The sequence below is a fragment of the Aedes aegypti genome, chromosome 3 (genome assembly GCF_002204515.2).
Source record: "Aedes aegypti strain LVP_AGWG chromosome 3, AaegL5.0 Primary Assembly, whole genome shotgun sequence".
In the NCBI taxonomy this organism is placed as follows: domain Eukaryota; kingdom Metazoa; phylum Arthropoda; class Insecta; order Diptera; family Culicidae; genus Aedes; species Aedes aegypti.
In genome coordinates this window covers 301,522,584-301,538,911 of record NC_035109.1, presented here as the reverse complement: position 1 = coordinate 301,538,911, position 16,328 = coordinate 301,522,584, and the positions used below count along the sequence as shown (strand labels likewise).

The following is a 16,328-nucleotide window of genomic DNA, read 5'->3' as shown; positions in this document are numbered from 1 at the left end:
ACTAAGAGCAAACAGACCGATATGCCACTGAACAGTTTAAATAAAATGGTCATGGTCGATACCTCTGTGTGTATAACCATTTTAGGGTCTTGATTCAAGCATTTTCTCAATATGGTCATACTTTCCTGAATCCTCTTAGCTTTTATTTTTAAAACATGTGATATCTAATCTGGGAGTTTCTTAGACAATTTGGTAAAGTCCGCGGCTACAAAGTAAAGGTATGCTGAAAGTGTCTGGGTTCCCGAGCAAAGTTGGGTAAAAAAAAGATAACAAGTTGTGTTATCCGATAACAAGCATTTGATAACATAGTTTGTTTTCATTTTGGTTGAATAAGCAGGCAACATAACAAACGTGATAACAAAAGTTTATACTGAAGATATCATGTAAATATCTCATCGTGTTATCACTTGAAACAAATTGATAACAAGTTTCGTTATCCAGCCAATTCCCCTCATTGATTGCTCATTATGTTATCAATTAATTATAAAGAACGAATAACGATAACAAACATTTGACGTCATTCACCTGTCGGTGGCCTTCTCGATCTGACAGCTCAAAATTCGTTGATAACAAGAGTTTTCGTATTGATAACAAAAAATAATAAAATGAAATCATGATGTACATCTTGTTATCACTATGTTATGCGGTTGTTATCCGACTTTGCTCGGGTTTGATTCCAACTGTGGCAAAGATTGGGTTTGAATGGCAACTGTGGCAAAGAACACTCTCAGTTAATAACTGTGGGAGTGTTCAGCTGAGATGAAAGCTCTGTCTCAATGGATTTTTTTTTTCATGCAACTAGGAGTTTAAAAATCTTCATAGACTGGCCTGTATATGTTCATGCTCATGCCAGTGTAATTTTTGGCGCGGTGTGGGATCCACAAAGTGCTTTCCCCACTAAAAACACTCTCCTAGGTTTAGTACCATGACCCTCCGGAACCACCTTCCGGTATTACTTCGGAGGGGAGGCTAACGTGCTGAGCGCACCTCTTCAATTTGTTATTCTACATGCTGAGCCCTTCGGCTCCTGTTAGCAGTTTTAAAACCGTTCAACGTTGTGCCTCATGCTGAGCCCTTCGGCTCCTCACGTTAGTAATTTGTTAGTACCTATTTTCGCCCATTGGCGACCCGTCAATTTGTTAGTACCGTAAAACGGGGTAACTTTGATAGTTTTTTCGAAGAAAACTTGAATATTTATGCATGCTGATTCAAAGAATTATAATTTATATTTTTAAAACAAGTACTGGTATCCTAACTATCGATTGCAGTTGATAGATTTCCAAAAGATTTATTTTTAATGGATTTATAATTTTTCATATAATCGAAAGTCGGTTTTCTGTTTTGGGGTAACTTTCATAATGGAGCATCAATCGAACAAAATTGAATGAATTTCGCAACATTTATAGGGCGTTGCATACCTTTAGGCGTTTAACGTTATTTGGAAATTTCTGACTTAGATTACAAAAATGGTCCCAGTTTGTAAAAATAGTTTTCGCTAAGGGTTTTGAGACCGAATTCGAGTTCTACTATAACTAGGCTATCAAGTATAAGTGACGAATTCATTATGACTTCATCAAATAGTGATCGTAGAACAGATTGTTTGAGAGCATTTCAAAATTGCTAAAATCTTGTAAATTTTCAATATTTGCATATAAATCCTCAAATGCACTTGATTCCAACGAAAATAGCTTTAACATGAAGTGTCATACTAATACTCTTTACTTTTGCATTCGTTTTGCTTAACAGATTAACAGGAACTTTGTTATTTCGTTTAGTATGTTGAGAGTCTCGCACTATCAAAGTTACCCGCATTATCAAAGTTACCCCGTTTTACGGTACCTACATGCAACATTCTGAGCCCTTCGGCTCCAGTTTGTACACTACTCTGCACTCATTCAGAGCGCGTACTCACACAGTTACGACGACCTTCACCTTTTCTTTGTTCAGCTGGTAGGATGCCGAGGTCGGTCCAACGATTCCGGTTGAGCATAACTTCCGGTGCGTAGGCGTCTCGACTACCCATTACCAGCGTCCCGACGCACTCTACTCGACTAGTCCCCGGCGGTGGACCTAGTCTACACCGACGAAGAATTCCCCGGCGGTGAAAATTCTCCCGAGACCGATTCTTCTTTTTCTACGTTTCGAGCCGACCGGAAGGGTGCCGAAGTCAGTCCAGCGATTCCGGTGGAGCCTAGCTTCCGGTTCACTGGTGCCCCGACGACCCTAAAACCGGCGCTATGACACGTCTACTCAACTAGTCCCCGGCGGTGGACCTAGCCTACACCGACGAAGAATTCCCCGGCGATGGAAGTTCTCCCGAGACCGATTCTCCTACTGCTGCTGCTGCTACTGCTGATCTTCACTTTTTTACGGGACGACCGGAAGGGTGCCGAAGTCAGTCCAGCGATTCCGGTGAAGCCTATATTCCGGTACACTGGTGCTCCTACGACCCGGGACCGGTGCAACGCCGCGTCTACTCAGCTAGTCCCCGGCGGTGGATCTAGCCTACTCCGTCAGAGAGTTCCCCGGCAAAGGAATATCTCTCGAAACCGAGCAGCCATTCTTCCTTTTCATGCGTTCACTCTAGCTAGCAGATCGTTGGTCGCTACGCCACTTCCTCTGAAGCTCGGACATTATTCTCGATACCATGCTATCGACAGCGTTCCAGATGCCTTCTTCTCGGCACATCTCTTCGACAACGTTATCGACAGTGACTCCTCGCATGTCCCTCCTCACTTCTTCGAACCTAGGACATTCGAAGACTACATGCTCCGGTGTTTCCTCCACATTCTCGCACTCCGGGCAACAAGGTGAAGAAGCATGTCCGAACCGATGCAGATACTTCCGGAAACAGCCGTGTCCGGACAGGAACTGCGTCAGATGGAAGTTCACTTCTCCATGCTTCCTATTAACCCACAGTGATACATTTGGAATTAGACGGTAAGTCCACCTTCCCTTCTCCGCGTTGTTTCACTCTTGCTGCTACTTAGCCAACGAGTCCGTTCTGACGATCCTTCTCACATTTCTGGTGCCTCTTCGCTCATAACACTCCACGTCCTCGGCCAGGGTGATGCAGATGGGCATCATGCCAGCGATAACGCATACTGCCTCCGATGAAATCGCCCTATAGACGCTCGCTACTCGTATGGCCATGAGTCGGAATGTGCTGTTCAACATCCTCCGATTACGCTTGGTTTTTACCGCTGCGGTCCAGACTGGGACTCCATACCTGAGAATAGAGACCGCTACACTCGCTAGGAGACGCCTTTTACTACTTCTCGGTCCTCCGACGTTCAGCATGATCCTCGCTATCGTGTTTCGCTATCGTCTTTTCGCAGTCTCAGTGGATACGTAATACCAAGAAGAAGAATGTAATTTTCCATGGAAGAGAAAATTGGCCTTTTTTCATATAATGCTATAGGGTAGGTGTACCAGTTTTGACCACCCTAAGGAAAAATATTGTTTATACATAAATCAAACGACCTTTGGTTACTGTCAATATATCAAACGAAAGCTTTCAATCCATGCTCAGCAGGGAAAATATAAAAACTAATCAGAAACATTGTTTTTGTATTAAAAATGGTGGTGGCGAATACTGGACCACTTGCACCAGTATTCACCACGATTTTAATTTTGGTTCTTGAATTCGCCACTTACGTTGATTTCTTATGGAGGGTGGCGAATCAGGAACACCATGGCGAAAAATAGGTGCAAAGGAGCAAAAATTTTAAGGAAAATGATTTTTTTCTATTATTTTCTGAGAAAATTTTGCGGTTTCCAAGAATGTTTCCGTATCATCTTAAAGCAATTTAGTGAACACTAAACAATTGTCAACCATATATGTCGTAAAACGGTATATAATCTGGGGTGGCAAATAACTGGTACATGGCGAATACCGGTACACCTTCCCTACTATGATGAAGTACCGTAATTTTTGGTGAAATTGATCATTTTTCACGGTTTTTCTTGTCTGTTTTCTATAATGTTTACAATACCAAACAACTGAATGCAGGAATACAAGTACGAAGGTGAGCCTCATTGGCTCATGTACCGAAATTTTCTAACAAATGTCACCTCAGTGCTAAGAAACATCTCCAAAATAAAAAAAAATCGGTGGATCTCATTTCGGGGTGAAATTGATCACTTGTCAATGTGATTATTGTTAGTGTTCAAAACAACTGTACACAGTTAATTTGTGCTCCCTGAATCCGAATATGCTTTCTAAATTCTGAACAATACAATATTTATAGAAATATTGAATAGTTAAATTTCAAGAATTTCTCGGAAAACGCCTAAATGTATGCAATTTCCTAAGGAATTTCCGGAGATCTAACAGAAATTCAATTTTTTTAACCGAATGAGCAAATTGGTATGAGTTTTGGTGATGAAATCTGATTTGGGGATATATCTTAAGTATCATTACAAACTTTCAGGTTTATGCCAAATTCAAATCCTCTTTAGGACTAAAAGTTTATGGGTGTTCCTCAATACTACACCGTAGATGGTTTTAAAATTTTACATTATTTTCATAGAAATTAACATTATTTAACGCAAAAAACTTCACAACACACAATTCGACAATAATAACGACAAACAACGTTCATTCACTGTAGGTTACATTAATATTTGTGCTCCATTGGGAAGAAAGAAAATCGTGCGACACGGTGATCATTTTCACCCTACTGATCAATTTCATCCGAATTTACGATATTTAATATTCGAATTGTTCATACAGAAACCATAGAAACACACCACTACAGTCGACTCTCCACATTTCGATATCCCTCCCTATGTCGAAGATTTTTTCGGTCCCTTCATTTTCTCCCTATTCCCATGTGATTTTCATTCCAGATTTTCTCTCCGTATTTCGATATGGTCATAATTAAAGTTTACTAGACTAGATTTAGGGGGTTCCAATCAATTTGCGAGGACGAAATGACGTCTATTTGTTTTTAATTTTCCTGGTAACAGAATGATTTTTAATCTAGTGGTCATTAAAAATTTGTCCTATGTCTAGATCTCTCCCTATCTCGATGGTCCCTTCGATACAGAGTCGACCGCAGTGAAAATCATTCAATTTGGACGCCACAACAGTACAGCACAAAACCAAACTTACTTGAAGTACAACTCTGAACTACTGATCCTTTTGGGTACGTCAGTCCCGTTACCTTCCGTTGATACCAGCTGTGTAGCTGTGGCATCCACACACTCAGTACCCCACTCCGGTCTACAGTTAGCCCACGGCAAAGGACTTTTGAATGATTCGTACATGTAGCGACCGATCAGTGCCATCAACGATGAGTAGTAGGTGATCAATGAGGTTACCGAAAATAGTTGTCCAAAGCCGACACCTTTGATGTGTTTAATAAAACCATGAGTTCCATATATTAGTACTTTGTATCTACATGTAGTAGTTTTAGTGACTAGCCTACGCAGATCCCTCTACTAGAAGCCAATTAGCAGAGACAACCCGGACTTACTTATAGTACAATTCGGCTGAAGAACTCATTTGTACAACGGAGGTCACGTTGGACGCGATCGTGTCGTTCGAGGGTTTTTGAAGCGAGGCATCCCCCGAAGGGATACAGAAACCGGCCCAGCTATCGTCGCAGGTGGCCCACGGAAGGATCTTTTGAAACGACTCAAACAGATACTTCAGCGTGGTGGCCATCAACGACGCGTAGTAAGTGGAGACGATCGCTATCGAGAGGACCTGCCCATAGCCGACGCCTTCAAGTGGTTTTAGAAAAGGGGGTTTGTTTATTTGAATAAAATGGTCGAAATAATGTACAAAATTTACACAAGTGTGTTGTGAAATAAGTTCTGAAATTACCTCTCATAGCAGGAGCGCAGTCGTACACTTTAACGCTGCCTCGACTGGAGAACTGCCCAATGATCATTTCCATGTAGTATACTGGCTTACCAACCAGTAGAAGCACTATTATGTACGGTATGACAAAAGCACCGCCTCCATTCTGTAGAGCAATGAAGGGAAAACGCCACACGTTACCAAGTCCGACGGACATGGCTATGCAGGACATCAGGAACTCGATTCCTTTTCCCCACTGATCGCGCTCTTTGGCGCCTTCCGTTTCTCCATTATCCAGAGAGGGTGTTGAACTACTTAATACTGTTTGTGTGACTACCTGCAATTAAGAACATTTAAAACCTTACTCGACAGGCGATTGTATTACAAAGTTACTGAGTCTCCGCTCCCAGAATTCCTTCTATCGGCGGAACCATTGCTGTGAACTGCTGTACCATTCTCGATTGTTTTACTCCATCGGAACTGACCCGGTATCGAGGGGCTATCCCCTACGAATCCGTTATTCTCGTGACCTTCCATCGCCAGTTTGTCTCGCGCGCCAAAACGAAGGCCCTAGGTTCCTTTCACCGGTTCTGAAACAAAAGAAAACGGGGAACATGATCAGCGAATCGAATCAATTATGAATTGCTTTAATTATCCACGCATTCAATCACACATACAAATTGAAACCTCCATTTACGCGATGGATCGGGGTACGTTAAAAGAATTTAACGTGAATAGAATTCTCATATTCGGAATTCAGCTCATATCAAATGTTGTAGATTGATGTCAAATAGACTAAAAATTAAATACACTCAAGCTCAGAGCTAATTTGCCTTGGTGCTCTAGGTCTAGGGTCAGCCACAAACTCCATGGGAAACAGTCCTTCAAGTCTACAAGCGTAACCAGTGATCTCTAGAAGATTTATAAATAACACTAATACCCATATAGACGCATGAAGATATATTCTGTCGAATTTTGAGTCTTACAATTGTTTAAATCATACAAGAAGACATGTAAGTATAGACTTTCAAATCTACAAGCGTAATCAATAATCTTTCAAAGAACTGTGGAGATGGTTGATACCCCATACAGACTTACTTTATTATATACTACAGTGGGATTCCGTTTTTGGCACACTCCGATTTTGGTAACAAAATGGATCCGTTTTTGGCAGCATATTTGAGTACCATTAAAAAATTGTGAACTTTTGTAAATATCATCGTGTATATTGTTTTGATCATATAAATAGCATGTCGGCCTCATACCGATGGTATCCCGAATGTTGCCTTAAAAGCAGAGCGTTAATGATTAATCATAAGTTTAATCATGATTAATGATTAATGATTATGATTAATCAAAAATGTTAATCATTAATCATAAAAAATCAAGAGCTAATCATTAATCACTAATCATAATCATTGCAATATTATGTTTTAATCATTAATCACTAATCATAATCATAAAAATTGCAAATTTTATTCAGTAATCATAATCTTAATCATAAGTCAAACATTTAATCAATCATCAATCAATCACTGAACAAAATTTAACAAATTTTACAACATTGCATTTCTTATATCTTGTGGCATGAACAATGGAGTTTATGCCCAAGGAACGTCCAAATCGAACCAAGTACAGCATGACTTTGCTTTGTATCCGCGGACGTTATCATATGACTAAAAAAGACCCTTAAATATTTCCTCCGTGTAAGACGGTGCACTTCTCAGTTTTCTTCCTCTTCTTGGCATTAACGTCCTCACTGGGACAGAGCCGGCTTCTCAGCTTAGTGTTCTTATGAGCACTTCCACAGTTATTAACTGAAAGCTTTCTTTGCCAATGTTACCATTTTCGCATTCGTATATCGTGTGGCAGGTACGATTATACTCTATGTCCAGGGGAAGTACGATTATACTCTTTGTTCCCTCAAGGAAATTTCGTTCACGAAAAGATCCTGGACCGACCGGTAATGGAACCCAGACACCTTCAGCATGGCTTTGCTTTGTAGCCGCGGACTCTAACCACTCAGCTAAGAAAGGCCCCGTTCTCAGTTTTATTTGATCCGAATCAGAAGACGCGGTTGAAAGCTTGTGAATGGTACCATTCTACATGAAGGATTGCTGTTTATGAGGGCAGATCACAACATTTCGACCTAGCACTAGTTTTTTGGCCGTTCATAAGATTGTTGTATACTTTGTAGGGTAAATGTACCAGTTTTGGCCACCCTAAGGAAAAATATTGTTTATTTATGAATCAAAAGACCTTTGGTTACTGTCAATACATCAAACGAAAGCTTTCAATCTATGCTCAGCAGGGAAAATATAAAAACTAATCAGAAACTTTGTTCTGTATTAAAAATGGTGGTGGCGAATACTGGACCACTTGCACCAGTATTCGCCACGATTTTAATTTCGGTTCCTGAATTCGCCACTTACGTTGATTTCTTATGGAGGGTGGCGAATCAGGAACAGGTGGCGAAAAATAGGTGCAAAGGAGCAAAAATTTTAAGGAAAATGATTTTTTTCTATTATTTTCTGAGAAAATTTTGCGGTTTCTAAAAATGTTTCCGTATCATCTTAAAGCAATTTAGCGAACACTAAATAATTGGCAACCATATATGTAGTAAAACGGTATAAAATCTGGGGTGGCGAATAACTGGTACATGGCGAATACCGGAACACCTTCCCTACGAAAATCCGAAAATTGGCACATTCGGCATTCTCGAGATCAAACAAGCTTTCCCGTCTTCGTAATGCTTTTTGTATAAACATTTTCAAAATTTTGTTTGAGTCGCACCGTATGAGCCTACCCCTTCCTCCTTCGAGCATTACGTGATTTGTGGACGGTGAATGCCATTTAATCATTACTTTTATTAATAACCATTGATTAATGGTTAATCATTCAAAGGCTAATGATTAAATGCCCAAAAGTATGCACTAAACGCTTTGAAGTATGCAGCAAACAAGTTGTGCATTACATAAGAATGATTTTTTCTCTTGATTAGCAATAAAACTGATATCAAATCTTTTGAACTTTATTACAGCAAATTTTTAATCGCAAACCGTTTTTACTGAAATTTAGATTCAAATCAAGGAAGAGCTGAAATTCCTTTAAAACATCGTTTGAAAAAATATTTTTCCAGTGTTCCATGAAGATCTCGTTAGGAAATTCCTAGCAAATGTTCAAACTGATTTCGCCCAATATTTCTCCAAGAATTGGGTTGTTTAGTTATGACATATTTGCAGTGTTTCGTAGCATGTTCGAAAGATCAAATTTTCTAAGTATATCAAGTATATCAAAAAGATTTCAACCCATAGACTCAAAGACATTTTAATTTAAACAATGACAGCTCGCTTGAAGTTAAATTTGCTGGGGGTGATGCAAAAGTGATTTCCATACTAATATCAAACGTTATTAAAATAGTTTCAGGGCACGGACAATTTTGAAATTTTGAGTTCTGGTTCAAACTTTAATGTAGATTCAGAATATACAAAAAACTGGATACACCTACACAAAACCTACGAAAAACCTAATGTCTAATACTTCAATAATTCCCTTGAAAATGAAATTAATGGCTTGGTTTGCAAAATTTATGAAGTTTAATATATGGAAAGCTAGGTTTCAGAACTACCAATATAGTGCTTCACATTCATTTTGGAGTATAAATAAACAACTAATTAAGTTTTAACATTTCACTTTACACTTTACAAAGAATACTAAAAATCACTAGAAAGGCGAGCAAATACCATTAAACTTTTATATGTATAATAATAATATACTCACTTTCTAATGTTTTTTTCAACACCAATATTTTGAACATTTTCCCCGGGAAATCGATACACCTTAACAACCTGGTATATGTTCAAGTTTATCAATAACTCTTGAAATCGTCGTTTAAAACTAAATAATTAATTAAGTTGGATGTGTCGCTAGCTACGCTTCACAAAGTCAATATATTGACCACTACCTCCAGGATACTGGCTCTTGAACCAGAGCAATTAATCACGATTTGTGATTAAAAACTGTGATTAATTTGTCATAACAAAGTTGTTTATAAAGGATTGTTTGTTAATCATGAGTAATGTTCTTCATTATCTAACGTTAGTATATAACTCACTGTTTGCATACTTCAAGTCGTTTAGTGCATCTTTTCGGGCATTTAATCATTAGTTATTGAATGATTAATGATTAATCAAAGATTAATCATAAAAACAATAATTAAATGACATGAAATGCGCAAAACACCTTTAAGTATGCAACTAATGCATCACACTCTTGATAATTTATTTTAGTACACTTAGGGGCGATCCATTAATTACGTAAGACAATTTTCAGGGTTTTTCAACCCCCCCTCCCCCCATGGTAAGATTTTTTGTATGAAAATTAAAAATAAATTGTATGGCGCGTAAGAAATCTCAAACCCCCCCTCCCCCCATAAACCCTTACATAATTAATGGACAGCCCCTTATGATTAAAAAAATCTGAATCAAATAGCTCTCATCATGATTTTTCAATCATGATTAACTTAACACTCTTCCCTTGAACCATCCTTCTTTAGACTAGGTTTGCCAAACAATGAAACTTGATTAATCTGTAATAAATTTTGGGAATCGATATGAAGGTAGCTTCTGGCTCTTTAAGGGGGCTACTCCAGTACTCCCCGTAATTGAATCCGGAACTATCGTAATTTACGAATCGATACCCGTAGTTTCAAAGACAAACAGCAATACTAATATTTACGAAATTTCGTTAGAAGACGACTGAAAAACATAATTTTGAAAAACTACCGTAAAACTAAACATTACAAATAGAGAAAGTGTACCAGTTATGGCTATAGTGGTTCCCTATTTGGCCATATGGGTTTTCTCGAAAACTTTCACATTTTGAACATATATGAATGTTTCAACATCATCAAGATATATTAGATATCAAATTGAATAGTTTGACACACAGAATAAAAATATTGAAGAAAATCTAGTTATCCCGTATAGCGAAATAGGGAACCATTATGTCCATAAATGGTACACCTACCCTACTTCGCATACGTTTTCTCAGTGAGAATCGAACTCATGGCTCCCTGTTCACTATATAGGGCGCGTTATCCCTACACCACGAGAGGACTCATGGACGCAGAAGTTAACCTGAATTCGATTTTAACTCAACAATCACACACTACTCACCAACGACTTTTTGGACGAGATTTGTATAGTGCAACGTTTTCAATATAAATACGATAAATGATAATTAAAAAAAAAAAACTATTATTTTGAAGTTGAAAATTTTGAACAAATTTGACATTAGGCATGTAAGGGTTAATCATAATCATTAATCATAATCACTAATCGTATTGAGTTTAATCATTAATCATAATCATTAATCATCTAAAATTGTAAATAAATCAATAATCATAATCATTAATCATACTCTGGTTTAATAATCAATCACAATCATTAATCATGACTTCAAAAATTTTAATCAATAATCATAATCATTAATCATAATAAAATTGAATGTAATCATTCATTAATAAATCAATCATTGCAACCCATTAATCATTAACGCTCTGCTTAAAAGCGGCAGTGAACGTGGATCCAGACATGTTCAGAACCACGATGCAACGCTGCATTGATCAAGGAATCTTCCCGGATATATGGAAGCGACAGAAATTGGTGCTACTACCAAAGGCGGGGAAACCACCAGGTGACCCGTCAGCGTATAAACCTATCTGTCTACTAGATTCAACGGGCAAGTTATTGGAGAGGTTGATTTTCAACAGGCTAGTACCAAATACGGAGAGTGCGGACGGCCTGTCCAACAACCAGTTTGAATTCAGAAAAGGTATGACACAGAGGAGGGGCAGAAAAGCGTTCGAATTACCGCGGGAGTACCTCAAGCTTCAATCCTGGGCCCGCTGTTATGGAATGCGATGTACGATGACGTACTGAGGCTGCCCCTTCCGACGGGTGTTAAGATTGTTGTCTTCGCCGACGATATCACCCTAGTGGTCTATAGTGAATCGATGGAGGAATTAGAGTTGACTGCAGCGCACTCTATTTCCATAGTTGAGGAATGGATGAAGTCTTGGAAACTAGGACTGGCCCGTCACAAGGCTGAGGTGGTGCTGGTCAACAAACGCAAGTCCGGGCAACGGGCGCTTATCTCGGTAGGTGATAGCACCATAGAGTCCAAGTGATCCCTTAGGCATCTTGGGGTAATGATCGATGACAAGCTCAGCTTCGCTAGTTGTATATGCCTGTAAAAGTGCATCTATGGCTAGAGCGTCGCTTTCGAGGATGATGTCTAACAACTCTGCTGTAATTGTCAGCAAACGCAAGCTCCTGGCAAGCGTGGCGCTATCAATACTAATGGAGGGCCAATCTGGTCAAAAGCGCTTAGAACGAAAAGAAACCTAAAGCGGTTGGAAAGCACGTACAGGATAATAAACATTAATAATGTGCTTAAGGTGAAACAGTTTGGAATCAACTTCTAAGATTGCACTAAAACTTCAAAGGCACAAATCTCGCGAAGAAAGCATCTATAACAGTGCACTTTTAATTTTGGCTTTGTGCACTAGCAGAAAGCTCAAATAAGAAGCTCAGGAACATTTTTCAACTATTCCTCCAGTTTTGTACCTTTGAAAACGTGAGTAGGTGGAGAAGTCGGCCATTGTGCCGGCCATCTTTGCATTCCGAGTTGTTTCACCTTAAGAAGCAAGTGCATACCGGACGGTATCTAAAGAGACTGTGTGCACCATAGCCGGGATGACGCCCATCAGGCTCATCATCAAGGAAGATGTTCAATGCATAAACCAAAGAGGTACCAGAGGAGTCCGCAACGCGTGTAAAGAGGCAACACTCTGCGATTGGCAACAAGAATGGGATAAGGCAGACCTGACGTAGTTTCTGTCAGGACATGATTACTATAGACAGTACCTGCATAGGTTCATGCACTCAGAATCTCCTGCATGCCCCAATTGTGTTACCTTCTCTCCCCCTTGTAAAAAAAAAAACAAAAAAAAACCTGAATAAGAATTCCAAGAAGACAAGTCTCAAATCATCACGAAGAATATAGTTAGTTGAAGCCACAAACCTTCCAATTCACACAAATTCTATTTACGTTATATTACGTTAATGGAATTGCGTACACTGAATTAACGTAAATGGTGGTTTCAGTTTACTCTGTTCTGTGCCAATAGCGAGCATCTCATTATCCATTACCGGTTCAGCGTTTACACGAACAGGTTGACAATTACCCTAGCAATCGACTCAACAAGTATTTCAGCACTCCGATATCCATGGGAGGTTGAGCAGTCTGATCTAGTTGGTTGCCCCAAAGGCTACCGCATTCATTCTACTCTGTTAAAGTTGATCTAATTTATTCAGATTTATTCTTCGATTCAGTTCAGAAACGCAATCAATATCAACGTTTCAGGTATTGCTACCGGCATGTGACGTAGTCGCGATCTATGTGAAACAAAAAAAAAATCTTGGCATCGTCTCATTGCAACAGAATGCTAAGGAGACAATTTCGGTCGCACGCATCGAGACTCTCCAAGCAGGAGACGTGAGTTGGATACCGGTAAAATGCAACACGACCCGACCACTGGTTGAACAAGTTTCACTTTCGCGAGTAGAACCTCAACGTGTAGTAAATAGACATAGGGTTTGGAGGTACGGTGACTGGTTTTGTGCTAGTCATGCCCCTCAAGCTTCTTGCCATCGCTGACAGATGCGTTTTCGTTGAGCGGCTTCCCACTTTCAATGTCAATGATGATCAACGATCTGCACGATGTACCGGTGAGCTGTATCTGTATGGGCGTGGAACGTTAAGGATCGAAATGAACAGCTGGCTCTCAGACAGGGGCTGGTTTGGATAATGAACTTGAATTATAGTTATCTTTTTGCATTTAAGACCGGTTAACTCTTAAGGAGTTTTAAGTACTTAATAATTGTTTTCTAGAACTGTCAATACCAGTTATTCAGCGTCTTGAATAAGCTGGTTCTGTGTTTTGAAAAGTGGTTCTCAGGATTTTTTTCCAATTTTTTCGTAATGGAAATTTACTTGACTTCCTTGTGCATAGAGTATCATCGTACCTGCCACACGAGATACGAATGCGAAAATGGCAACTTAGGCAAAGAAAGCTCTCAGTTAGTAACTGTGGAAGTGCTCATTGAACACTAAGCTGAGAAGCAGGCTCTGTCCCAGTGAGGACGTTAATGGCAAGAAGAAGAAGAGGAAGGGTAAATGCAAAGTGCTAAGAATTCGATCCGACTCACTAGCTGAGTTATCACAATAAAGAAGAGGAAATAAAATATTTTTCTGGGGAGTTCTTCCGTATTGTACTTATAGCTGAAGAGTAATATTCTCATTTCAGCAAAGCTAAATCACTTCGATGTGATCACTTGCTGAACAATGGGATATGCATACACCCACATTAATAATTCCACTTTACTTCGAAAACAACGTAAAGCTTGATTAACGAGAGCTAACTTTTTTTAAGGCCCTAGAAGAAAAGCAGTTTCTGTCTGTAATCGCATTGTATTGTGAAGTAAATCACATCTTGCACCAATGAATCTCGTGTACTTTCACACAGGCCATTGACTGCTCTGCGTAGGAGGTGCTAATATGTTCATTTGATTGCTATTCATTTGTAGGAATGGATTTAACCTTGAATTCAGTTGTTAACCGCAGTCAATTCAGCTGACTGCAACAGACTTCCGACATTTGTAACAAACCCGTATTTCCTTAACTGCCATATCGATATAGGAAGGCAAGCCATTTACCCCTTCATAGAGTTTTCCTAGCAAGAACTACAATTGTACATGTAATAACTCATCAGCAGAAGTTTTCTGCACGCCTTAAGACAACTAATGAGCAACCATTAGTAATCTTGTTCAAATCGGCATTGTCATCTGCAAAGCCATCAATCAACCGGCAGCGGTTTCTCGCCGTTGTGACAACAATTCATTATCCAATCAAATCGCTTCCGAATCTTTCATCAGCTTCAAAAAACCGCGACGTCACGCTTTCCGCACTCGCGTAACTTTGCCTTGATTTTTCACGATCCAATGTCAAGATCACTCCACAGCCTGGCCAACAACCGTTCAACATCCACCACATCAACAGTAGGCACACTAATCGGTTGCACAAATTCCATAAGCGGCGCCACCTCAACAAACCGTCACAGCTCCGTGCAGTACCGGTTTGGTTTGGCCTACAATTGCTGCAACTGAAGCCGCACTATGGTGTAGAAATCAATTTTTGTTGGCCAAAACCTGCGTCCTAGAGGTTTGATGGCTTGAGCAAATTGTCTCGGATTAATATTGCTTTTTTCATATTGTTAAATTAAAAAACACGAACACGGACACGGACACCGTTAAATTAGTTCTTAATAATTTGTAACATATCCACATCCGTTTTTTTTTTTTAATAGGAGCGCTATAGTAAAAACTTATTCCTGCAATGTTTGTGACAAATGTACCACGAATACCTATGTTCTAAAACGTTTTTAAATGTTGTTATTTGACATTAGTTAATGAAACATTCAAAAAGATAGTTTTGAGTATTGTAGCTCTTAATGTTTTGATTATTTTGATTGAAGATTCTGCTCAGATGGTTCGAATACGTAAAAGAACGTATTTGACCGTTTTTTTCACGTTAACACATTAGAGAAAAATAGGTAGGGTAGATGTACCAATAGTGGAGGTACTAAGCACGATTGAACTTCATTTAAACGCCTAAATTCAAGAAGCGCAAATTATACATGGTAGTGTTGTAACGGGAAGTAAAGACCATTTACTTAATGAGAATAATAATTTTATCGCAGTAATCCACGGCATGTCAGTGAAAAATAATACCTCCACTATTGGTACACTGTTCCTTTAGTTGCGGTATATTTTTTATTTGTGTTCCTATAGTTGCGGTATCCACTGTTTTCTTATGGGATTCTTCACTATAGGAACATTTTACCGCAACTATTGGTACAAGTAAGAAAATTTTTAGCAAATTCAGTGATATTTCATCAGTTTTAAAGCAATTTGAACGTTCTTTTCAACTATTCCGTGTATCAACAAGCTAATACGTCGATTGGCAGTGTCGGTTCTGTGGCTAATGCAATAAAATCAGTGAAATCGGCAGTAGCGCAACTATAGGAACACCCACAACTAAGGGAACACTTACCCTAAACGTTTTATATTCCAAATTCGTTTGAAATGTTTATTTTGAAATTTGAGTATAATTTTGTCAATTCTCGCGTTACACTTAAAAAGGGCCAATCCTCAGATCGTTACTTCTGGGCAAGCACGGGAAAATTCATTCACTCACCCGAACGCCACCGATAAAAAATAGCAAAAAAATCTGCTGCTACCGAACATTCAGTGATAGCTGAATCGTACTAGGTGGAGTGTAGCATGAAGGCTCCCCCAGATCTAAGCGACTTTTTACGGTGACAGCAACAAAAAATCGTCGTGATTTTGCTGATGTTTCGCTGCATGCACTGTTTGATGAGCGCGCCTAAGCCACA

The 16,328-nt window shown here is 39.2% G+C and overlaps 1 protein-coding gene across 1 annotated transcript in view; it reads right to left on the bottom strand.

Annotated features, from left to right (window-relative positions):
• Positions 1-16,328, bottom strand: part of LOC5578675 (sodium-dependent nutrient amino acid transporter 1) — an 84,532-nt gene that overhangs the window by 15,166 nt on the left and 53,038 nt on the right. Inside the window, 3 exon segments of the mRNA XM_021855388.1 lie at positions 5,481-5,730; positions 5,834-6,146; positions 6,203-6,399. Coding sequence (XP_021711080.1) covers positions 5,481-5,730; positions 5,834-6,146; positions 6,203-6,346 — 707 coding nt within the window. The 5' untranslated portion in view covers positions 6,347-6,399.